Source organism: Dromiciops gliroides, chromosome 4 (assembly GCF_019393635.1).
Source record: "Dromiciops gliroides isolate mDroGli1 chromosome 4, mDroGli1.pri, whole genome shotgun sequence".
NCBI lineage: Eukaryota > Metazoa > Chordata > Mammalia > Microbiotheria > Microbiotheriidae > Dromiciops > Dromiciops gliroides.
The window spans coordinates 256,890,874-256,915,015 of record NC_057864.1 but is presented as its reverse complement, the minus strand read 5'-3'; the positions used below and the strand labels follow the sequence as shown (position 1 = coordinate 256,915,015).

At 44.7% G+C, this 24,142-nt stretch overlaps 1 protein-coding gene across 5 annotated transcripts in view; it reads left to right on the top strand.

Annotated features, from left to right (window-relative positions):
• TRERF1 (transcriptional regulating factor 1) overlaps positions 1-24,142 on the top strand; it is a 294,312-nt gene that overhangs the window by 225,351 nt on the left and 44,819 nt on the right. For 3 of the 5 annotated variants that reach the window (XM_043999734.1, XM_043999735.1, XM_043999733.1), the window contains 6 exons: positions 4,167-5,904; positions 9,772-9,818; positions 10,809-10,959; positions 12,086-12,436; positions 19,102-19,477; positions 20,201-20,267. In XM_043999734.1, the coding sequence (XP_043855669.1) occupies positions 4,441-5,904; positions 9,772-9,818; positions 10,809-10,959; positions 12,086-12,436; positions 19,102-19,477; positions 20,201-20,267 (2,456 nt within the window). In that variant the 5' untranslated portion in view covers positions 4,167-4,440. The remainder of the gene's footprint in view (positions 1-4,166; positions 5,905-9,771; positions 9,819-10,808; positions 10,960-12,085; positions 12,437-19,101; positions 19,478-20,200; positions 20,268-24,142) is intronic. The other 2 variants (XM_043999737.1, XM_043999736.1) reach the window with 1 other exon arrangement.

Genomic DNA, 24,142 nt, shown 5'->3' with positions numbered 1-24,142 from the left:
TTGCTGAGAATAGCTAAGTCATTTACAGTTGATCATTGTATAATGTTGTTGTTACAGTGTACAATGTTGTCTCCTGGTTCTGCTCATTTCACTTTGCATTAAGTTCATGTTAGTCTTTCCAGGTTTTTCTGAGAGCATTATGAGAATAAACGTCTTTTTTTTTTTTTTTTTTTTTTTTTTTGCGGGGCAATGGGGGTTAAGTGACTTGCCCAGGGTCACACAGCTAGTAAGTGTCAAGTGTTGGAGGCCGGAGTTGAACTCAGGTACTTCTGAATCCAGGGCCGGTGCATTATCCACTGTGCTATCTAGCTGCCCCTGAGAATAAACTTCTTAACAGTTTGAGTAGTTCAGAAATATGATGGGCAGCCACAGGAAGTGATGGGTTCCTCCTGCCTACTAGGAGAGGTTTTTAGATAGAAGCTGGCTGACTTTTTGTCAGGGATGAAGTACAATTTGGATTTGACTTCGAAGGTCCTTTCCAACCCTGAGATTCTATTAAGCAGTAGACTTGGGATTTGAATTCAGATCTTTTGATCTTCACATGCATTTTCCTTTTTTTGCCTATTCAGTTAGCAGAGCCAATCAAGTCAGTGAATATTGAGTGCCTGCTATGTGGAGCAGCTTATGTAGTTTTAGAGCTAGAAGGTATTTTAAAGATTGCAAAGGGTCCTTAAAGGCTATCTTTTCCAACCCCCTCATTTTACAGCTGAGGAGCTGAGGTCAAGAGAGGTTAGCTAAGTTACTGTCTCGGGGTCACACAGCTAGTAAGTATCTTGAGTTAGGATTTAAATCCAGGTCTTCCTGACTCCAGGTCCAGCATTTTATCCCATTATACCATAATACATGAAATGGTCTGGAATCTTTTTTCAAGTTATCTTGAATATTGTGTGAATAGCAATAGACTGTGCCCGTTACTTATTGCTTAACCTTTTCTCTTTGATAGGCCCATGGTTTTGTTTTTGTTTATTTCTGATGTCATCTTTTATGTTGCTTTTTGTATCACTCTATATAAATTTTTTTTAATGTGTAGAGGAGACTGAGACCCAGAGGGGTTAAGGACTTTGTCCAAGATTCCACAGGTAGTGAATAGTTTTTGTTGTTGTTCAGTCTTGTCCAGCTCATTTTACAGATGAGGAAACTGAGGTGCATGAGATTAAGTGATTTGCCCACAGTCACACAACTAGTAAGGCTAGATTTGATCTCAGGAAGATGAGTATTTCTGACCCTAGGCTTAGCATTTTGTCTCCTGTAGCACCTAGCTGCCCCTTAGTGAATAGTAGGCCCGCAATCATTAAATCCCAGGTCCTTTGGACTCCAAATCCTTTCCATTATATTGTGATGCTCCAGAGCCAAAGGAATCCAAAATGGTAGTTTCCACAGTTTTTTTTCCTACAGAGTTACTACATATCAAAAATATATGGTCTCTTGGGGCAGCTAGGTGGCGCAGTGGATAGGGCACTGGCCCTGGATTCAGGAGGACCTGAGTTCAAATCCAGCCTCAGATACTTGACACTTACTAGCTGTATGACCCTGGGCAAGTCACTTAACCCCAATTGCCTCACTAAAATATATATATATATATTGTCCCTAACACAGACTTCCTTGAAATCACAAAACCAGAACAAATTTTAATATGAGTTTAGCAAATCCCCAAAGGAGATAACTTAGTGTTGGTTATCAAATACCAATGTCTTATTTTAAGAGGAAAATACTTCAAGGCTACTTGGCCACAAATAAACCAGTTACTTTGGTTAGTCCAGCCCTGTTAGGGAAATTGAGTTTTGCTCTTGCTGTGATTCTAAGCCCAGTCTTCCTCTGTTTGGTTGGGGGAGAGAGAGAGAGAGAGAGAGAGAGAGAGAGAGAGAGAGAGAGAGAGAGAGAGAGAGAGAGATGAGAGAGAGAGAGAGAGAGAGAGAGAGAGAGAGTGTGTATATGTGTGTGTTGGACAGTTAGAGATGAAGAACTTCATTCTCCATGGCCCCTTTTGGTCATACACAGGAATACCACTGGTAGCCTCAGCTTTGAATTAGGCAGTGCATTATCCCATGCCAAAATGGACTGACATGTCTCTCCTAATGTCAGAAGAATTTCTTGTTTTCCTCCCTAATATTTAGAACCATAAAACTTACTCCTTTAAAATGGTGACTTCTGGAGGGGAATAGTGCCGAGCCAGGAGACGGATGGGCCTAGGATCATGCTGCTCTGCTCAAATATGGCATGGATCTTGGCCTACTGATGGAAAAGTGGGGCCCAGCTCCCTCATGGGTTGAGGGTCCCCAAATTCTGATTGTTGAATGCTCTAGGGGAGGCTGCCAACTTGAAACTATTGATAGCAGATGGTGAGATGGGATTCACCAGCATCAGAAAGGAGAGGGAAATGCATATGATTGCCAAAATGTAGCCCTGAAAACCAATTCACAGCTGGGAGAGCCATCACCAAAGCCCCATCAAAGGCCTTTTCAGCCTCATCTCTGAGGCTGTGATGGATGGCTCTGTGAGGGCCGAGATGAATCCAGAGAAGAAGAAGAGAGAAAGGAGATTGCTTTGGCCAAGGCTTGGATAAGACTGGTATGTCTAATCATTTTTATTGGCAGCACATGTTCATGTTAATCAGATTACAGGATCATAAAATACCCACCGTAGACTTTATTAGAAGACCAATCAGCAGCCGGAGCAACATTTCTGATGAAGGCCGGGGAACATCTGCCTGCATGCTGGGAAAACACATTGAGTTCAGCCTCTTTTTTTCCCCCCTTCCCCTTGCATGGGGAGGCGAATAAGGGAATCCTTGAAAGATTTGAATAAAATTTTCCCAATAGAACCAAGAGTGGAGCTTTTTTAGCTAGATAATCATAATCACCGTTGAAATCTCTTTTTCTGTGTCTGTATAGTTTTGGGTTGGTAGAGGAAATGAGAAAACTTTTTTTTTCTTTCTTAAACAAGTTGGGGTGGTCTGGTGGGAGCTGGATGTAACCCCTTCTGAATTGTAAGCAAACAAATTCTGCAGTAGCACAAGCCAAAAGCAACTTCCTCTCTAGCTTTTTAAAACCGTGCCCCTCTCTGAAAGGCATCCTTCTTGCTTACTTCATTCCCCTGCCAACAGAGGAGAACATTTATTCAGCAAACATTTGCTAAACATTTATTATCTTCTACACGCTTTACTAGGGGGGATCAGATATACAGATAAAGGCAAGTTTTCTGCTTGCTAGTACCTTATGCTATAATGAGGGAGAAAAGATGTGTATACTTTATACAGTGTGTATACATATGTGTATACTGTATACAATGGACCTGTGATCTTATCCACATGGGTACTTCCTTTATCAATGGAGATTATAACCCATGTCTTTCTGCCTATCTTGGGCATCTCTTGTGTCCATTTTTCTTCCATATTTATATTTATATATCTTTTATTCAGCTAGATTGTAAGCTCTCTGAGAGCAGGGACTATTTCAATTTTGTCCTAATATCCTCAGAGCCTAGTATGATGGCTGGCACATAGTAGGCACTTAATTAGTGAATGTGGATTCATTAACCCTCATAATTCTGCCAAAGAAGTCCACGAAACATTCTGGAATCTTTTTTTAAGTTCTCTCGAACATTGTGTGGATACCAGTGGATCATGTCCATTAATTATTGCTTAACTTTTGCTCTTTGATAGGCATATGGTTTTGTTCTTGTTTTTTTTTCTGGTCATATATTTCTCTGATGACATCTTTTATGTTGCTTTTTACATCATTCTGTATAATTCTTGGTAAAGCCTACTCTCAGCCTTTGGCCTTCGAGTTGAGACGACTCACAAAGTCTACTCCAGAGGAATGCAACTCTGGCTAGTTCTCATCTATTGGAAAGACTTTGGGTATTGTTCCAGCCACAGACAGTGCTTGCTTTCCCAGGACTTGCCCAACTTAATACAGAGAGGATCCTCACCAAAAGGCTACTACCTATGTGGCAATGAATTCTTTGGCCCCCAGAAGGCAGGTGATCTTTCCAAGGTCACACAGTCAGTTGTAGAGTCAGGCATGGGAGAAATGGGATGTACTTGTATTTAGTCATCATGACCAGTCATTGTGCTTTTTACTAGCTTGCTTGGAATAGTACCTGTGTGTGTCCTTCCAAGAGAAAACTAACATTTTCATCCCTTCTTCCTTTTTTTTTCTTTCCAGGAGTGAATTGCATCTCATTGACCATTCACCCTTTGGCCTGTGCCCTGCCCCTTGTGAAGACGTGAAGCCATCTGCACTGGCCATCAGTGTCGTGGGTTGACCAGGAGCCCCCCGCTCCCGCCATGTGCATGTACTCCTCAGCTGTGGAGTAGCTCCAGTGGTAGCTCTCAGCCTATCTCAGGGTTTCATTTTTTTTTTCCTGGCCCTTCCTTTCCCTCCCCCCTTTATTTTTAATGGTTTTGGTGCCTCTGTATTTAGGACCAAGTTGGGAGCCATGGGGGATCAACAGATGTACAAAGCTAATCATACCATCCATGGTAATGAGAACCTTTACTACCAACAGCCACCACACAGTGCTCTGAGTGGGGGCAATGGGATCAACCACAGTTATGGGGGTACTGCATCCACGGGGGGTGGCATGGAAGCTTCCCAGGCCTCTCCTCTGTCTCCCCACTTCCCCCAGGATTCTCGGGACAGCCTGGGCCTGGCAGCTGGTCCCAAGAACCTCGGCTTGATGGACAACTCAAGGCAGACGGGTTGGGGGAGCCACGCCGGACCAAACAACCACATCCAGCTGCGTGGCAGCCTCTCCAACCCCAATGTGATGTGGGGGGCGTCTGCTCAGGTAGAACATGCTGAAGGCTACCCATACGCCTATCCTCAGTCCAACGACATCCGGGCCCAGAAGATCACCAGCGGAGTCCTTCACAAGTTAGACTCTTTCACCCAGGTGTTTGCCAACCAGAACCTGAGGATCCAGGTCAACAACATGGCCCAGGTGCTACATAGCCAGTCATCAGTGATGGACGGTACCAGTGACAGTGCCCTCCGCCAGTTACTGTCCCAGAAGCCCTCCGAACCTCAGGCAGTGGCAGCACCTCCCGCCGCTGTACCTCCCCGCTACCAGCAGATGCCCCATCAGGCCCACTCTGGTTTCTCCAATGGTCCACCCAAGCCAGCTATGCAGGGTGGGCAGCACCCCTCCCAAGCCCATCTGTATTATGACTACCAACAGCAGATGGCCCAGATGCCTGCCCAGGGCAGCCAGCCCATGCAAGGTCAACAGATGCTGCCGCAGTCGATGCCACAGATGCAGCAGGCACATTACTATCTGCAGCAGCCGCAATCGGGACAGCAGCGGATGCCCATACCAGATATGCAGCAACAACAGCAGCAGCAGCAACAGAGCAGGGCACAGCAGCTGCTGCCCCCGGCGCCCCAGCGCCCCTGCTCCATACAATTACCTCATTATTATCCAACACAGCCCATGATGCCCCAGTTACCACAGCAGCAGCAGCAACAGCAACAACAAATGCAACTCCAGCCCACCTCCTATCACAGGGACCCCGGCCCCAAATCTGTGCATGATCCTCACCAGTATGCCCAGGAGCAGGCCCCCCATCCGGTTCAGCTTATCCAGCTGGGATCTGTGCCCCAGTATTTCTACCAGGACCCTCAGCAACAGTACAGCCGACACTTCTACCAGCAGAGCCTCTTGCAACAGCAGCAGCAGCAACATCGTGAGAACGTATCACAGAAGAATTACCAGAGTGACCGGCAAGCCCAGGCCATGCTGAGCTCCCACGGTGCACTAGGGCTCCCTGACCCGGGGGTGGACGACATGAACTCAGTTGGAAACAGTCTCCCCCATAGGCCTCTGCTGCCACAAGTGGGGATTCACCTCAACAGCAAGGGACCCCAGCACCAGCAGCTGTCTCCTGGTTCTATGTGGTCCCAGGTATCTTCATGAATCCTTAGCTCTTGCTCAGGTGGGAGTGTGGATTGGGGGCAGGGGTGAAAGCAGAAGGGTTGTATCTTGGAGTGAGGTGGGGCTTTTTTTAGTCACTTGGGGCGTGTGTGTGTAGCTTTTCAGCTTGTTGTTGTTGTACAGTTCAGTTCAACTTGTAGGATCATAGATTTAGAACTGGAAGGGTCCTTAGGCTAGGTGGCGCAGTGGATAGAGTGCTGTTCTTGGAAAGACTCATCTTCATGAGTTCAAAACTGGCCTCAAGGGGCAGCTAGGTGGCGCAGTGGATAAAGCAACGGCCCTGGATTCAGGAGGACCTGAGTTCAAAACCGGCCTCAGAGATTTGACACTTACTAGCTGTGTGACCTGGGACAAGTCACTTAACCCTCATTGCCCCCCCCAAAAAAAAAATTAAGAAAAAAAAAACTTGGCCTCAGGCACTTACTTACTAGATTTGTAATCCTGGGTTAATTAACTCTGTTTTGCCTTATCTCTTCATCTGTAAAATAAGATAGAGAAGGAGATGGCCAATCACTCCAGTATCTTTGTGAAGAGAACCCCAAATGGGGTCACAGAGAGTAAGATATGACTGAAACAATCAAACGACAGAGGGGTCTTAGAGATTGCTTATCCTAACCCCATCATTTACAGATGAGGAAATAACAACTACTACTAACATTTATATAGCGCTTATTATATGCTATTATTATTATACTAAACACTTTGCAATTATTTCATTGGATTCTCACAAGAACCCTGGAGGTAGATGCTGTCATTATCCCCATTTTACAGATGAGGAAACTGACAAACAAGCTTCAGTGACTTGCCCCAGGGTCACACAGCTAGTAAGTGTCTGAGGCCGGATTTGAACTCACACCTTCCTGACTCCCGGCCCGTGCTCTCTGCACTGTGCCACCTGGCTGCTAGGGTCACCCAAGAAATAAATGACAGAGGTGACATTTGAACCCCGGTCTTCCTGACTCCAAGTCTACCAGTCTGTCCACTGTACATAATAAATGATAAAGGTGAGATTTGAACCCAAGTCTTCCTGACTTCAAGTCCAGCAGTTTATCCATTGTGCATATAGAATCATAATATCAGAAATCTAGAGCTGGAAGGGACCTCAGAACCCATCTAGTCTACTCCCTTCTTTTTATGGATGATGGTACTAAGGTCCACATCAAAGGTAGGACTTGAACCCAGGTCTTCCTGACTCCCAAACTAGCAATCCACTGTACCATGCTCCCTTGCTATTTAAAGCCTATAGTACCTACATGTTCACAGGCAGGTTCCCATCTAAGTGCTAACAATTCCTAACCCTTCTTAGTAGTTGCTGATGAATATAGGTGTGCCTGAATAAACAGCTTGAGCTGCCTGTAGCTAAAGACATTCTAGGATTGATTTGACTCAAATAGAGTTGAAGGACAGATTCCTATTCGAGCCTTGCCACTTATTAGCTGAACAACTTTGGGCAAAAGCCACATCATCTAGCCAAGCTCATTTATTTATTCCTCTGTAGGATGAGCTGGATAAGACGGTTACTAAAATCACCTTCTGTGATTTTTAGGTAGAGTGGTTGCCTAATAAATGACTCGACCTTATGCCATTCATTGGTGGGAAGAGAGAAAGGGGGAGAGAGTGTGAGATGTCTCTGAGAAAAGTCCCACACTTACTAGCTGTGTGACCCTGGGCAAGTCACTTAACCCTCATTGCCCCGCAAAAAAAAAGAAAGAAAAAAAAAAGTCCCAGTGACTGAAAATACTCCCTTCCCCCTCTTAAGGTAATTTTTTAAATGGGGGTGGGACAGCTGATGTCTTAAACAAAATGATGACCAAGCTGTTCTAGTAGCAGGAGACTGGATACACAGAGCTCTATTAAATCATCAACCTCTGAAAAGTGGAAGACTTTTCTGACAGCTGAGAAGTCCCCCTGTGGCAGATGGCTCATCCTGCTGGGAAGGCTTATCTCTCAGGCCATTGGGAACGGGGAGGGTCAACAGAGATTAGCTTATTAGATCATTGTATACCTGTTGTCATCGATGGAACTTAGAATAATATTATTTGACGATGAAGTCTATGGCCCTGGTGCCGGGGATATGGAACTGGGGTGAAGATGGGCATTGGAAAGTGGGAGAGAGATACCAGATGGGGAGGTGGGAGGGTGTCAGAGATGTGGTGTTGGCCCCCAAGCCATTGTCCTGTGTCCACACCTGACCCTGGAAGCAGGTTTTCCCTTTCTTTTCTTTTTTTCTTCAATATGATACTTCCCATGAGAGGCAACATAGTATAATGGGAAGGGTGCTGGCCCTGGAGTCAGGCAGCTGTAGTTCAAATCCTACTTCAGACACATACTGGCTGGGTGACCCTAGGCAAGTCACTTTACCTCTTCCATTTTCCACAGCTGTAAAATGAAGCGGGTGGAGATGATGATGATAGTGGTGGTGGTGGTGGTGGTGATAATGATAGCTGATATTTCTATGGCGCTTACTATTTGCCAGGACTGTGCTAAGTACTTTATAATTGCTATCTCATTTGATCTATTAGGACCTTTAAGGTCTTCTAGTTCTAAATCTACCCTGTGATTCTGTGAGCTTAAACATGGACACCAGCTAATATACCCTTGTCTAGTTAGAAGGTGGATTTAGGTAGTGGGGAAAGCCAAAGGAATAAGCATTTTTATAGCACCTACAGTGTGTGTTTAGGTGATTCAGTGCATAGAGTGGCCAGCCTGGAATCAGGAAGATTCATCTTCCTGAGTTCAAATCCAGCCTCAAAAACACATACTAGCTGTGTGACCCTGGGCAAATCATTTAACCCTGTTTACCTCAGGTCCTCATCTGTAAAAGAAGCTGGAAATGGAAATGGCAAGCCATTCCTGTATCTTTGCCAAGAAAAGCCCAAATGGGGTCACAAAGACTTGGATGGGACTGAAAAACTACTCAACATGTGTCAGGCACAGTGCAAAAATACTCTTTAATAATAATGATAGCCAGCATTTATATAGAGCCTATTGTATGCTAAGTACCTTACAATTATGATCTCATTTGATTCTCACCATAACCCTGGGAGTTAGGTGCTACCGTTTTCACCGTTTTGAGGGAAACTGAGGCAGATAGAGATTGAGTGACTTGTTCAGGATCACCCAGCCAATAAGTGTTTGAGACTAGATTTGAGCTCAGGTCTTTCTGAGTCCAGATCCAACATTCTATTGTACCTCAAATTCTTCTCAATGTTTTTGGGCCCAGAAAAATTTGTGGCAGGTTTATCTATTTAATGTCATATTTCCTAGTTTTCTTAAATTAAATAGAGGTGGGGAAGATAGTTGGGGCTTGGGGTGGGCTACAGATATGGTGTATCAGTGAGTAGTGTTTTATTTTTACATAGAGAATGCCCCGAAGCTAAGGGCAGTGGTATTCAAGTTAGAACTAAAAAGTTTGAAACTAAAAACTGTGGGAAAAGGTTGGTTAGGGAAAAATATAGACAGAGGAAATGTGTATATCCTTCTTTTTTTTTTTTGGTGAGGCAATTGGGGTTAAGTGACTTGCCCAGGGTCACACAGCTAGTAAGTGTCAAGTGTCTGAGGCAGGATTTGAACTCAGGTACTCCTGAATCCAGGGCTGGTGCTTTATCCACTGCGCCACCTAGCTGCCCCCGAAAATGTGTATATCCTAAAAGGGAAATGCAATCTCAGTTTGGGATCAGTGCTCTGGAAGTCACTGCATTCTTGGGGTCTAGTTGCCTTTCCTTCATAAATAGACATTCACTTTCTCTGTGTCTCTCTGTCTCTGTGTCCCTCTCCTTTTTATCCCCTCCCCCCTTTATCCTCTTTTTTCTCTGTTCTGCTCTCTTCAAAACCAAGATGCACCTCTCTGATGGCCGAGCCCAACCAGTGTCTCCTGATCCAAGGTAAGGTGAATGCCCAGAATTCTACCCTGGGAACATAGTGGAGACTTCTGGAGAGGGGTGGGGGGCCTTGGTCATCACAAATGATCTATTTTTTAAATTACAGTCAGCTTTATAAGGAAGTTTTTGATGAAGAGAAAACATATTCTGTACAGTCAGAATACCAATAGCCCCTCTTCATGTTGTTCTTCATGGTTTATAAAATTCTTTATGTAGATTATTTCATTTGATCCTTCAAGCAATATGTCCCCACTGTTCTCATTTCATAGATGAGTAAAAAGGGTCAGATAGATTTAAATGTCTTGGCTGAGGTCACATAGCTAGTAAGTTGTCCGAAGCAAGATTCGAATCCACATTTTCCTAACTAAAAGTTAGCTAGTCACCAATCAACAGACATTCACCAAACACTGTCAGTTACAGTGGGTCATACAAAAGAAGACTGAGACAATTATTTCTCCCTAGAAATAGCTTTCAGTCTACCACGGGAGAAAAGACATGTTGAGAAAGATGAAAGCCTAACATCATAGAGAAGGAGGTGTTAAAATACCTGTTACAGGGGGAAAATGCCAAAGGAATTAGGGAAGGGAGATTCTGCTATAGGCTGGAGTCTTCATCAGGGAACAGTTAGGACTTGAGCTGTTCCCTAAAGACTAGGGTAGGCTTCAGATAAGTTGGAAAAACCAAAACAGCACAGAGCTCTGGGATTAATAGTGATAATTCATTTCAACCCATATCAGAGTTTATGTAATTCCCACGTGAATAGGACTGAACCCTTCTGTGCTGGAGGTCTGCTCTCTGTAAAATAGAGGGGGGGATGGAGGTGGCGGGGAACCGGGTGGGGGAATGGGGGGAGGCAATAGAATAAAGCAGTATGATTGAAAGCTAAAAAAAAAAGGCTAAAGGATTCTTATATTAGTCACTGTTTTACCTTCCCTGCACAATGTGCCTGTGCTCTCTCTGTCCTTAACCTCTCTCCATCTGCTCTCTGGGCAGCGCTCAGCCCGCAGGGGTATTTGGGGAACAGCTCGATGCTAAGAACAAATTGACATGTTCCATCTGCTTCAAGGAGTTCAAGAGTCTGCCTGCCCTGAACGGCCATATGAGGTCGCATGGGGGCATGCGAGCCTCCCCCAGCTTCAAGCAGGTAAGGGATGGAGGGAGCGGGGGAGAGGTGGGGGGAAGGGGTCAGAGGTGGCAAGCGTGCTTTAGTACTCTCCTTTCCAGGCTGATGTGTGCTGCTTACTGTGCTTGGCTGCCGTTCAAATTGAGTGTTGTGTTTCAGAAAATTCAGCCCCATACTGAGCTGGGGGAGCAGCTAAAGATCCCCAAAACCTTTGGGTGTCAGACCTTAGGATTGGCAGGATTCGAGTTTATCATTCTTACTACTGACTACCCTTGCAAATAAGGTTCCCAAATGGACTGGCAGTATTACTTGTATTATTGTGATAATAGGCCAGGACTGGGAGCATGACCCACTTCCTGTCCCTGTAAGATTGTAAGCCCCCTGAAGGCAGGGGCTGTCTTTCTTTTTCTTATTTGTCTCCTGAGCCTGGCGCTTAATAAAATGTTTCTCAAATTGAATTGAATGGATGAAGTCTAAGACCAGATTCATCTGAGGATTTTTTAAAAAAATCATGATGATACAGTAAAAAGTGATTTCACCCAGGTTCTCTCAACCAGAACTCTGTTCACCAGTGTGTTTCTACATCTATATTACAGGAATGAGGGATGCTCTATAAGGAGGACCCTGGGGTATCCAAGGTCTGGAAGTGCTTTCTGGTAGTTTGAAAACAAATTAGATTATATTCAGTCCCCTGTAGGTTTTAAAGCTTGTGTATTTTGTCTGGATTCTAACTAAACAGGTTATAATATTGTATGAATATGTTAAGTAATATAGAACATATAGTATATAGAATAGAATACATTCTGTGGCTCTCTAAGCCAAATATGTGATGACAGCACATCCCATTTCTCCCCTACACCATTTCCAAGGATACTTGGTGGCTTTCTTGCCTTTACTGGGCACCGGTGACTTCAGAATGCTTTTGCTTCCCTTCCCATCATTTCATTTTCTCCTCTCAATTCCCTGTGTGGTAGCAGAAGCAAGGATTCCTCTCCTTGTCTTATGGATTAGGAAAGTCAGTCCCCGAGAAGTTAAGGGAAGGCCTGTAGAAGCCAACATCCTGAAAGTTTGAGAAGGAAAGAGAAGCACATTCCCTGGCGAGGGCTATTCTGGGACCAGGGATCAAAGGCTTTAATTGTCTGTGTAGGAGGAAGGAGAGAAGGCTCTGCAGCTCCAGCCACCTCCACCACCCCAGCAGCAGCAGCAGCAGCAGCAGCCGCCCCAGCAGCAGCCGCCACAGCCACCGCCGCCTCCGCCGCTGCCGCCCCAGTCACAGCTCCCTCCCGAGGTGGAAAACCCCCTTCCTATCGTCATGCCCGTGTCTGTCCCTGTCAAGCTTCTCTCGCCTGAGCCCAGCCCACAGGTCATCACCAACAACATCACTGCTGCCAGAGACAAGCCGGCCAGCTCGATGTCGGACGACGAGATGCCCGTTCTCGTGAGGATGACCCTCTCTCCCCCGAATTCACCCAAAGTGGCTGCCCCCTGTGCACCCTCTGTGAGTTGCTGCTCTCTCTCCCACCCTGATTGCAAGGGTGAAAATATCTTTGCTTTCTTGGAGAGTGGGGGACGGCTTTCCCAAAGAAGGTGCCCTGGACCGTTAACTAATACTGGGGACCTACTCTGTCTCCCCTTTTCTGAGCAGGAAGAATCAGTAGGGGTCTCGTGCCCCCTCACTTAGTTTTCTTTATCTGTTGTCATCCTCAGAATTTAATAATCTACCTGGGGGAAAAAAATCTAACTGAATAACAGCTCAGGCTGATTACTGGCATCCCTGATAATACCTGCAGAGCCATTTGTCTCTCAGGAGATTCACATTTTCAATATCTTGAACATCTCCAGAAAGCAAAGATCTTTGTTTTTTCTGCTTGCTGCTGTTGTGAATTTCTCTCTCTTTCTCTCTCTCCTATAATACATGTGCTTGTTTGTCTGCTGTCTGTCTGTCGGCAGCTCTACCCATGCAGCTTCGTTCCAGAAGGAAGAGGCTCCTCCCTCCCATATCTGGAAAGTGGGCACTGCTCTGACCTTAAAGATGCCCCAAGAGCTTACCCATATCACATACCCCCTCCCCCAACCCCCACACCTCTTCTTTCATCCCACATCGAAACAGGGTGGCTGAGAATGTCCTTAGCAGTGATTGCTACAGCTAATGGCTGTTGAGGAGAAGAAGGGTTGTGGCTGGGCAGAGGTAGGTAGTCATGAGAGAAGGCAATGAGGAGTCCCAGAAAACGCCTTTTGTTTACTATAGGCACAAGAGATATATAGACTAATGAGAACCTCAGTTAGTGTAAATGTTCATTTAGAATGCTAGGAGATCCAGGGCACCTAGGTGGCATAGTGGATAGAGCACTGCCCCTGGAATCAGGAGGATCTGAGTTCAAATCCGGCCTCAGACACTTAACACTTACTAGCTGTGTGACCCTGGGCAAGTCACTTAACCCCAATTGCCTCACCAAACACCCCCCCCCCCAAAAAAAAAAAGAATACTAGGAGATCCATGGGTTGTCAGGGAAAGGGCAGTAAGGGTTGCAGGGAGGCATCTCACTATCTAGGGGAATTCTGATCTCATGTACACATGTATTACAGGGGATGGGGAACCTTCATGATCCATCTTCGGACTTGGTTGGATCTGTAACCCTTGTGTCTGTCACCATCCACTAACTCAACCAGGAGGACAGACAATGAAGAAAAGATCAAATGAAATAGCATATATATAATGCTTTGAAAACCTTAAAGCACTATAGAAATGCTGTTATTGATGTGATGGTGCTCCCTATATTCTTGTCTCTGCCCCCTCTCTCCATCTGTCTCTCTTCTCTCCCTCTCTTCCCCTTTCTCTTTCTCTCTCCCTTTCCCCAAGTGCTCTTTGCCTTAGGTGATTGATAGCTATCATTAATATTAGCTAACATTTATATAGCTTTTGGGGCAGCAGGGTGGCTCAGCAGATTGCCAGACTAAGTCAGGAAGACTCATCCTCCTGAGTTCAAATCTGGCCTCAGATACTTAGCAGCTGTGTGATGCTGGGCAAGTCACTTAACCCTACTTGCCTCAGTTTCCTCATCTGTAAAATGAGCCAAAGAAGGAAGAGGAAAACCCCTTTAGTATCTGTGCCAAGAAGACCCTAAATGGAGTCACAGAGAGTCAGACACAACTGAAATATGACTGAACAATAATATATTTCATTAAGGTTTGCAAAGGGCTTTACATATATTATGTCCTACGATACAACAAGCTGGTGAGAAACTATGTGTGGATTCTGTTATTATTTCCATTTTCCAGATGAAGAAGGTTGGGCTCAGGGCAGTTAAGTGAATTACATATGACTAGTAAGTCTGATGTGGGCCTCCAACCCAGTCCCTACTGACCCCAGGTCTGGTACACTCCCTCTGGAAGTCAGAATCATGCTACCTCCCTCAAGGTTCAGTTCACCCCCTCAAAGACCTTCCACTCTAACGGAGTCGATTGGGCCTACTCTAGTATCACAGAGTATTGGCACTGGATGAGGCCTCAGACATCACCAGTTGGTCCAGTGCCCCTTACTTTGTAGAGGAGGAGCTTGGCGTGGCAATGTTTTGACACAAGCTTACAGATTAAGCATGTAGCACATGGCCTGTTCTAGAACCCATGCCTTCAGGGAGTCCCCAGTAGAAGAGAGACACCTCATGAAGAGGCTGAGGAGTCTTGAAAGACTGAGAATGAAAAATAAGAACTGCTTTAGGAATCATGAAGCAGAGCAGCCATTGAAGGTTGAAAAATCTTAAGTCCTGTGGGGTGGGAGGAAGCCAAGGTATATAAGAAGGATGAACTAAGCTAGATGGAGTTAATCACAGGAAACTTACTGGAGCCCACAAGAATGATGGTGCAGTTGATATAGCCCTTCCTCTTGAGTCAGGACCTGGCTTCAAATCTTTCCTGTATGAACTTGGATAAGTCATTGAGCCTCAGGTTCCTCATCTACAAAATGGATCATCCCTGAGATACCTTCCAGCCCTGATTCTGTGGTCCTGGGATTTTAGCAGAGTTTAGAAGCTAGGAGAGAAGGCTTCTTGTAAGGGGAAAAGGATATGCTGGAAAGTCTCCTGTATTGGGAGTCATAGAACCCTGAGTTCAGGTCTTGTAGTGGCTGGGTGGGTGACCTTGAAGAAGTCACTTCTCTCTCGGCTTCAGTTGACTCATGTGAAATGCAGGGGTAGGGCTAAATGGCCCCCAAAGTCCCTTTCCTTTCTAAATCTATGATTCTTTGAGTCAATATTCTAGAAAATGAAAGAGTGGTAACATATGAGGTCTTGGCCTCTTTTCAGCCCTAAATTTATTTTATTTTATTTTATTTTTGCAAGGCAATGAAGGTTAAGTGACTTGCCCAGGGTCACACAGCTAGTAAGTGTCAAGTGTCTGAGGCTGGATTTAAACTCAGGTCCTCCTGAATCTAGGGCGAGTGCTTTATCCACTGCGCCACCTAGCTGTCCCTCAGCCCTAAATTTTAATGACTCAGCAATCATATGCTCCCCCCCCCCCCCCCCCGGAAGCCTGTGATAGAGATGATCTGCTCCATCGGCTGTGATCTTTCTATGGGTGGAGGACCATACGTCCCCCATTCTAAATCAAGTGCTCTCCACTTTTTCACTGACTGACAAATAGGGAGGCAGCCTTCCTTGGATGGAGTACAAAAATCAGTGCTGGGCTTGGAAAAGGGAGGGAGGGAGGGAGATGAGAGGGACCCGTTAGGGGGAGGGCTTGCAGTATAAGCCTGTGAGCCAGAGTTTGGATCTAAGGCAAGAGGGTAACCATGGGTATATTCACATGAGATTTGCCTATGTTATGTACGCACAGGCACAGGATGACTAAAAATATACATAAAAATAAAATTCAGACTCTCAGAATTTGTTCCCTCCAGGGGTTTTCCTTCCCTCATTTTCTTTCTGCTCTGGGTTCTTCCTCTCTCAGTGATTCTCATTGCACCCCTTGGTTCAGCAGACTTAGGAGTCCTCTTAGAGGGGAGAGGCTGAGGTTTGGGCAGCTCTGTCCTCAAGGATGCTGCTAAAGGGATGAAGGGAATTGGGGGGTGGAGTGTTTTGGGCAAGATCAGATTGTGATGAGGAAGGTGGTCTCTGTGGATTGGAAATGAGTCTGCATTCTGTACTGTTGTCCTCTGCATAGCCAGTTTGAGGGCACAGCCAGATATAATTGCTCTAAATTTGGTATTCCCTATATTTGAAATAAGAACAAGAAGTTATCATTTACTATCCTAATGGTCCTGAGGTCGAAATGACTATTGAAGATGATGTGGATAGAGCGTAGGCCCTTCCTGAGAGGGACCAAATGTCTCCCTCCTCCTTTCTCTCCTGGATTGCTTTAACAATCTGAGATCTTAGAGGCAGGTAGAACACTGGGCCTGGAGTTAGAAAGACCTGAGTTCAGGCAGCTAGGTGGTGCAGTGGATAGAGCACTGACCCTGGAGTCAGGAGGACCTGAGTTCAAGTCCGGCCTTAGACACTTGCCAACTTACTAGCTGTGTGACCCTGGGCAAGTCACTTAATCCCAATTGCCTCACCAAAAAACAGAAAGAAAGAAGGAAGGAAGGAAGGAAGGAAAGAAAGAAAGAAAGAAAGAAAGAAAGAAAGAAAGAAAGAAAGAAAGAAAGAAAGAAAGAAAGAAAGAAAGAAAGAAAGAAAGAAAGAAAGAAAGACCTGAGTTCAAATCTGGCCTCAGACACTTAACTAGCTCTGTGTCCCTGGGCAAGTCACTTAACCTCTGTTTGCTTTAATCCACTGGAGAAGGAAATGGCAAGCCACTCCAGTATCCTTGCCAAGAAACCTCCCCATGGGGTCACAAAGAGTCAGAAGCGACTCAGTGACTCAATAAGCCTGAGATCTTGCAGGAGTGCAAGTCAGTGACTAGCAGAGAGGGGAAGAAGTCATTGCAGGTAGGAGCGAAGATGTAGAAATCTGGGGTTTTGAGGACCCAGAGATTCTCAGAACTGACTGGAAGGAGTCTCAGAGATCCCATATTTTAATAGTAGCTTAGCAAGGAGGACTTTTTCAAGGTCATACAGCTTGGAAACAGAAAAGCTTGGTATTGAACCCAGATCTTCTGACTCCGGAGTCTCTCTGTTTGCTACATTACCCTCCCCTCCCCTCCCCTCCCCTCCCTCCAGGTTGGAGGAAAGGCAGGGATTAATGAAAAGCTGGGTAGAACAGGCAGGGTACAAAAAAAGTCAGAGATGAAGCTTGAAAGTAAAAAGAAATGTTTCTCCTTCCCTTCTGCTCCACCTAACCCCAGAGTAGGGAGAGAAAAATTATAGAAGGCAAAGGCTTTGGATCCCCACTGAACAGTGTAAGAACAGAGGCCCTTAAAACTAATGTTCATTGCGACTTCTTTAACCATTAGAATTCTGGTCCCTCCATTGGGACAAGGGGCCTTGCATCTCCTCCCTGGATCATTCCCTTGCTAGGGTTAAAGAACAAAGATTAGAGAACAAACAGAAATAGAATAAATTCTTCCACCACTGTGTATCCAACCTGGTAGGGATCTCAAAGCATATGAAGTTCAATGACCTTTTTATAGAAAGGAAACTGAGGGGGTAGCTAGGTGGCACAGTGGATAAAGCACCAGCCCTGGATTCAGGAGGACCTGAGTTCAAATCCGACCTCAGACGCTTGACACTTAGTAGCTGTGTGACCTTGGGCAAGTCACTTAACCCTCGTTGCCCCACAAAAAAACAAAACAAAAGGGAACTGAGTCCAGAGAAGGGAAGTGACCTGACTAAAGTCATCCAAGCAAGTAAGAGAAGGACTTCCAGACCAGTGATCTTTCTATTGTTTCATATTGCCCTGCCCTAACTTGTAATGAAGATGTTAAATAATGATTATGTGGGTTTTAACTTAAGAATGGCCTGGAAAGGGGGCAGCTAAATGGCATAGGAGATAGAGCTCTGGCCCTTGGAGTCAGGAGGACCTGAATTCAAATAGCTTACTAGCTTTGTGACCCTGGGCAAGTCACTTAACTCCAGTTGCCTCCAAAAACAAGAAAAGTGGCCTGGAAAGAGAGTCCCTGAGAAGGCATATATGCAAATGACCTAGGAGTCTGGACAGTTGCCCTTTCAGTCCTTCCTAAGTAGTGAGTGGCTTTAGGATTTTTTTTCTGCTCCATAGATAATGGAAAAGAGTGGATAATCACTATGCCATTTCTGTTTTCTTTGGGCATGCCCTGCATTTCTATAATACATATCTCTCTGTCTGACTGTTTCTGTGTGCAGCATATTCCCTTTCCTTATTATACTTGGCCTCAGGCTGATAGGAGACAAAAATGGGACTGCCTAAAGGAAGCCTGCTTATTCATAAGAATTGGCCCCAGATGTTTCTCAAGGACACGGGTTGTTATTTTGGTCCTATGTCCCTGGTATCTAGCACCAGGTCTGGCACATAGTAGGTATTTAGTAAATGTACACGTTGATTGTTGAGTCACCAAGTTGAAGTGATGGGGGTAGCAAGGGTTTGCAGAAACCATTGTTAGTCACACCTAATCATCTCACTTTATCCTATGGGGTAGTAGGGAGCCCAGGAAGGTACCAAAGGAGGAAAGAACTTTATGTCTAGTGAAGTAGGCTCTCGTGCTCTCTTGCTCTTGCTCTCTCTGTCTCTGTCTCTCTCCCTCCCTCCTCCTCTTCTTCCCCTCCCCCTTTTCACACACACATATGCACCTACAGACATATTCTGCTTCGGGTGCATTCATTTAATCTGTCCTTATTTTTCTCCTCTGGGAAATTGATGGAGAATTCCAGAAGAATTTGCAGCTGGATTCCACTCAGCAGATGGGAATGTAGCAATAAGAAGCAAAGAATCTGAATTTATAACCCTTCCCTCACCCACTGCTCCTGCCACTCCCACCTTCCTTCTCTTGCTTTCTCTCTCTTTCCTAACTTTTCATATTTTACCCAGACTTACTTCACCTTCACCGGTGTCTCCTCCAAGCCAAAAGGGCGTATTCTTGGGGTTCAGCTTTCTAACCCACGGGAGCTATGAATGGGGTATTGTGGAGCATGAGGGGAAGGGGGGGGCAAAAAGGAGATGACATGACCCCTTCACACCAGTGGAAACAATGTGTATGAGCTGGAGAATTCATCCAAGTAATAAATATTTGACATGAACTCACCTTGCCTTTTAGGAAATTCCCAGAAAGCATCAGCCAGGCATGGCCAGAGCTGAAGAACACTTTAAGCCCACCCAGGACAAGAAGAAATATCGCCACCGTCCAGAACCGCTCTTCATCCCCCCTCCCTCCTTTAACCTGAACTCCTCCTCTTACTCAGCCGCCACCTTGTATCAGAGCCAACTTCGATCCCCCCGCATCCTTGGGGACCACCTCCTAGACCCTGCTCATGAGCTGCCTCCCTACACGCCCCCACCTATGCTGAGCCCTGTCCGGCAGGGTTCTGGCCTCTTCAGCAATGTCATCAGCACCTCCTCCCACAGCGGCCCCCACCCGCAGCTGCCGCTCACTCCCCTGACCCCCACAGCCAGAGTGCTCCTCTGCCGATCGAGTAAGTCGAAGCTTTAAATTCCTTGGGACATCTGGGTCGTTGTCGGAGTCCTTGGTACTGCCCCCTCTGTTGGTGCTGGGTCCTGTATGGAGAGTTTCAGGCATGTGGCCCCACTTCTAGGGGCTTATGGTCTTAAATAAAGACATAATGACCTGAAAAAATCATGCATTAGGAAATGGCAGGAGAATGAATCCTCCAGCAGGATTAATTATTGTGTGCAGCAGCTGCATAAGCACATCCCATCCCACAGTGGTATTTAAGGTGGAATCGTGAGATCTTGTGGTCAGGAAAGCTTGGTTTCAGGCATTCACTTGAGTGATGCAACAGAGAAGGGCTGGCAGGCTACAGCAAGGGAGGATCCCTTCCCTGGTGGTGGTAGTGGTTTTCTAGACTTGTCTATTATGCCTTCAATGTGGCGATACCTTCCACTGCGTATACCACTCAGCAGCTCTTCTGTCATTTTCTGACTTAGCTGCCTGGGCCACTAAGAGGCTGCCCAGGGTCACCAAACTGGCATGTAGGAGGAGCAGGACTTGGGGCATAGTCTGTCTCATTCCTAGACCTGCGGGTGACCCGCTTGATTTGCCACCTTGTCCATGGATGGGGGAAATATTCAAGGCTGATAAAATAGTGAAAATGCTGTTTGAGTTTCTTGGCCAAGGGATAGGTGGACCTGCTTGTTTCTTTATCCCCTTCCTTAGTGACCTCTGGCTTGTATTTCAGATAGCATCGATGGTGGCAACTCAGCACTCACACCAGGCCTTGGGGAACAGGCATTGGACATTGAACCGTAAGCAAAACTTTTGTTTATTTATTTTAAAAAAGCAACAACTCATGTACAATGGTAACCTTGGTCCTGTGTCTTTAAAAGGGAATAAAGTCACTAGCATATGGGGAGAATATCAGAGGCAGGACAAGAGATTCTGGCTTTGGTGCTTAGGGGGAGGGGTGGGAGCATAGGCAGGTAACACCGCAAGATTCCTTTGGTCATTTCAGTTATGAAATATTAATAATTCAAACTTTTTCTAAAGCCTATTTGTTTAATGAAAGCATAAAAGTCTTTCTTCAGAATCCTTGGCTATCTCATCCCAGAACCTAGATGAGTTTCATTTTCCTTCCTTCCTTCCTTCTTCTCTTCCTCCCTCCCTTCCTTCCTTCCTTCCTTTCTTCCTTCTCCTTCTCTCCCCTTCCATTTCCCTATTTCCAAAACAATCCTTTTGTCAAATGGATTGTTTAATCCTAGGTACACTAAAATCACAGGATTTCTACTCTAGGAATGCTTTTAGAAAAACCAATGAAGTTAGTTTTCTATGACCTATTTTGGAACCCATACCAAATTGAAATGGTCCCTTTTTTTTTTCCTTTTTTTTTCTCTTTTAAGTACTCACAAACCATCTATTTTATAATTATGTCTAAGGATTTCCCTGGGTATTCAACTCAAGCCATTGATTTACAATTTCTGGAATCTACTTTTCTTCCCTTTTTGAAAGGCATAGTATTTCCTGGAACTACTGTTCTTCGTGATTCCTTGACAATTTTGAGCCATGGTGTTCCATCACCAAGTTAATTCATTGCCCTGAGACTCAGGCCTAGAAAATAACAATTATTTAAAACAGCTAGTGTTTTTTTGTTCTCTCTCTCTCTCTCTCACTCTCATTCTCTCTCTCTTTTTCTCTTACTCTATCACTCTCTATGTGTCTCTCTCTCCCTCTCTCCCCTCATCTCTCATGTTTACCTTCTCCTTCATGTTTGTCTTCAGTTGTCTTTAAACAGTGTGTGTGTGTATGTGTGTGTGTATGTGTGTGTGTGTGTAGTTTTTGCCCTTCCCAGTTTTAAGATCATTCTCTTCAATAGAAAAAGACAGAAACAAAAATAGGAGTTCAGTAGTTCTGCTTTTTCTCATCATCAGTTAATATTACGCCATCTGCCCCATGCAGCCATTCTTGTCCTTCCTTTTTCTTTTCCTAGTGAATGTATCTTTTTTTTTTTTAAAACACACTTAGTTTATTTCATCCACCCCAACCCCCAAGCTCTGTTTATTCTGGGATTTAGTCTTTTGTGGATGACTGACCCTCTTTTGCATTTATCCTTAATTATGTGTCCCTCTACCCACCTTTTATGCATATCCCTTTAAGATATGGGCTCACTGGAGAGAGTTCTTTTTGCAGTCTTGACATACAGGCCTCTCTAGATAATCTTCCTTTTTATTCCTTGTCTGGGTTACTTATGGTTGGATTGCTAAGATTTGTTTCTGAGAGCTTCCTTTTTTTGAACCATCCTAGACTTGAAAGGAATATGCTTTCCTATGCCTCCAAATTACTTTTTTGGCTGTTCTGAATTCTAATTTGATATGGACATTTTTTTTCCCTTAAGGTTCTGGGTACAGTAGATAGAGTATTGAGTTTGGAATTAGGAAGGCCTGAGTTCAAATCCAGCCTCATATACTTACTAGCTGTTTGACTCAGAGCAAGTCACTTAATCTCTGACTGCCTCAAAGCAGGCATGAATGAAAGGATTTATTTAAGTACTTACTGATGAAGTATCTTCCATAATCTTTATCTGACCAGGAGATCTCTAGTAGAGTCATTCCTACAACAATGTCACTTCTGTTTCTCTCCCATACAGTTCTCACCCAAATGCTCTCTTCCATACCTCCATCCTTTGCTTTGTGAATTACACTTGTGTAAATTCTTCTTGCTTAATTTGTATACATTTCTTTCTTTTTCTTTCTTTCTTTTGGGGACAGTGAGGGTTAAGTGACTTGCCCAAGGTCACACAGCTAGTAAATGTCAAGTGTCTGAGACCGGATTTGAACTCAGATCCTCCTGAATCCAGGACTGGTGCTTTATCCACTGTGCCACCTAGCTGCCCCCTAGGTATACATTTCAAAGCTTGAGGCCTAGAATGTCACAGTTATCTTCCCTTTTTTAATCTACCAAATGATCAAAATTATACCTCCCTAATGACCTCCCAGGGTTATAGAAAAGCTCATATGAGCTAATGTTTGTTAAAAAAAAATACTTTTAAATGTAAAAATTACCATGTAAATGTATGATATTATTCTTGACTTGAAAACATGTTGTATGAGACTCCTTGGATCTTAGATTTAGAGCTAGAAGAGACTTTAGACATCATCAAATTCAACCCTCTCATTTTCCCAACTTTCCATTTTTTCTAAGGCAGAAAAACCTTGTTCAAGGCAACTCATTTAGTAAGGTATAATATAGTAAGTAGTAACTTACTACTATTAGTGATACGACAGTAAATAGCAGGTCATCTTATTCCAAGTCCAGTACTCTTTGCATTCTGCCACTGTCCCCATTTCAGTTTTAATCAGTTGTTGGAACTTGTATGTATAACCTGGAGAAGAAAATCGTAGGGGAAATACAATTGGTGTCTTCGTGTATTTGGATGTGTTGTCGTTTGGAACCAGATTAGACTCATTTTACCTTGCCCCAGAGGGAAAAATTGGTATCAGTGACTGGAAATTATAGAGAGCTAGATTTCAACTTAATGTAAAGAAAATCTTTTCTCCTGATTAAATTCATCCCAAAGTGGATTGGCTGTCTCTTCAGGTAATGAGTCCTCCATTATGAGAAGTTTTCAGGTAGAAGCAAGATGGCCAAGTCAAGTCAGTAAGCATTTATTAAGTGCTTACTCTGTGGCAAGCACGGTGCAGTAAAATATAAGCCAAAAGAAAGGCAGTCTCTATCTTCAAAGAGCTTACAATTTAAGAAGGGAATTTGTTGTCGTTTGGTTGTTTTCAGTCACTTCTGGCTCTCTTTGATGCCATTGGGGGTTTTCCTGGCAAAGATACTGGAGTGGTTTGTTATTTCCTCCTCCAGCTCATTTTACAGATGAAGAAACTGAGGCAAATAGGGTTAAGTGACTTGCCAAGGATCACACAGCCAGGAAGTGTCTGAGACCGGATTTGAACTCAGGAAGATGAGTCTTCCTGACTTCAGACCCAGGATGATACTGTACCACCCTAAGTGGAGGAAGCAGCACATAAAAAGGAACTGAAAAGGGGGCAGGGGAAGCTACCCACTCAGTGGTCTGGAGGACAATCAGAGTCGGGAGTGTTGGGTTGGGAGACAAGTGGAGGAGTGAGGGTGGTACCCTTTGTGCTTTCTCAAAATCACTAGAGGTTCCGGGACCAGCTCACCAAAAGGGATGGGGCAACCTTCTAGGGTGGGAAGACTGCTGGGGCATGGAGGGGACCGCAGTTTAACAATGTTGTGCAGGAGAGGACTTGCTTCAGGAATGAGCTAGACCATATAACCTCTGACATTCCTCTAGCTCTAAGATTCCATGCCTTAATTAATATTCCCTATTTCTCCATTTGAAATGATATTGAGCCCATCTTATTTTTCCTTCTCTCCTGCTTCGTACTCTTAAAAGTGCCAGTCCTAGTTTCTTTACTCTTCTTAGTTCTGTTCAATTTTTTTTTTTTTTTGCGGGGCAATGGGGGTTAAGTGACTTGCCCAGGGTCACACAGCTGGTAAGTGTCAAGTGTCTGAGGCCGGATTTGAACTCAAGTACTCCTGAATCCAGGGCCGGTGCTTTATCCACTGCGCCACCTAGCCGCCCCCTAGTTCTGTTCAATTTTAAGATGCTCCAGGTTGCTCTGAATTAGTTAGAGATTCCCTTTACTGTGTTAAGTGG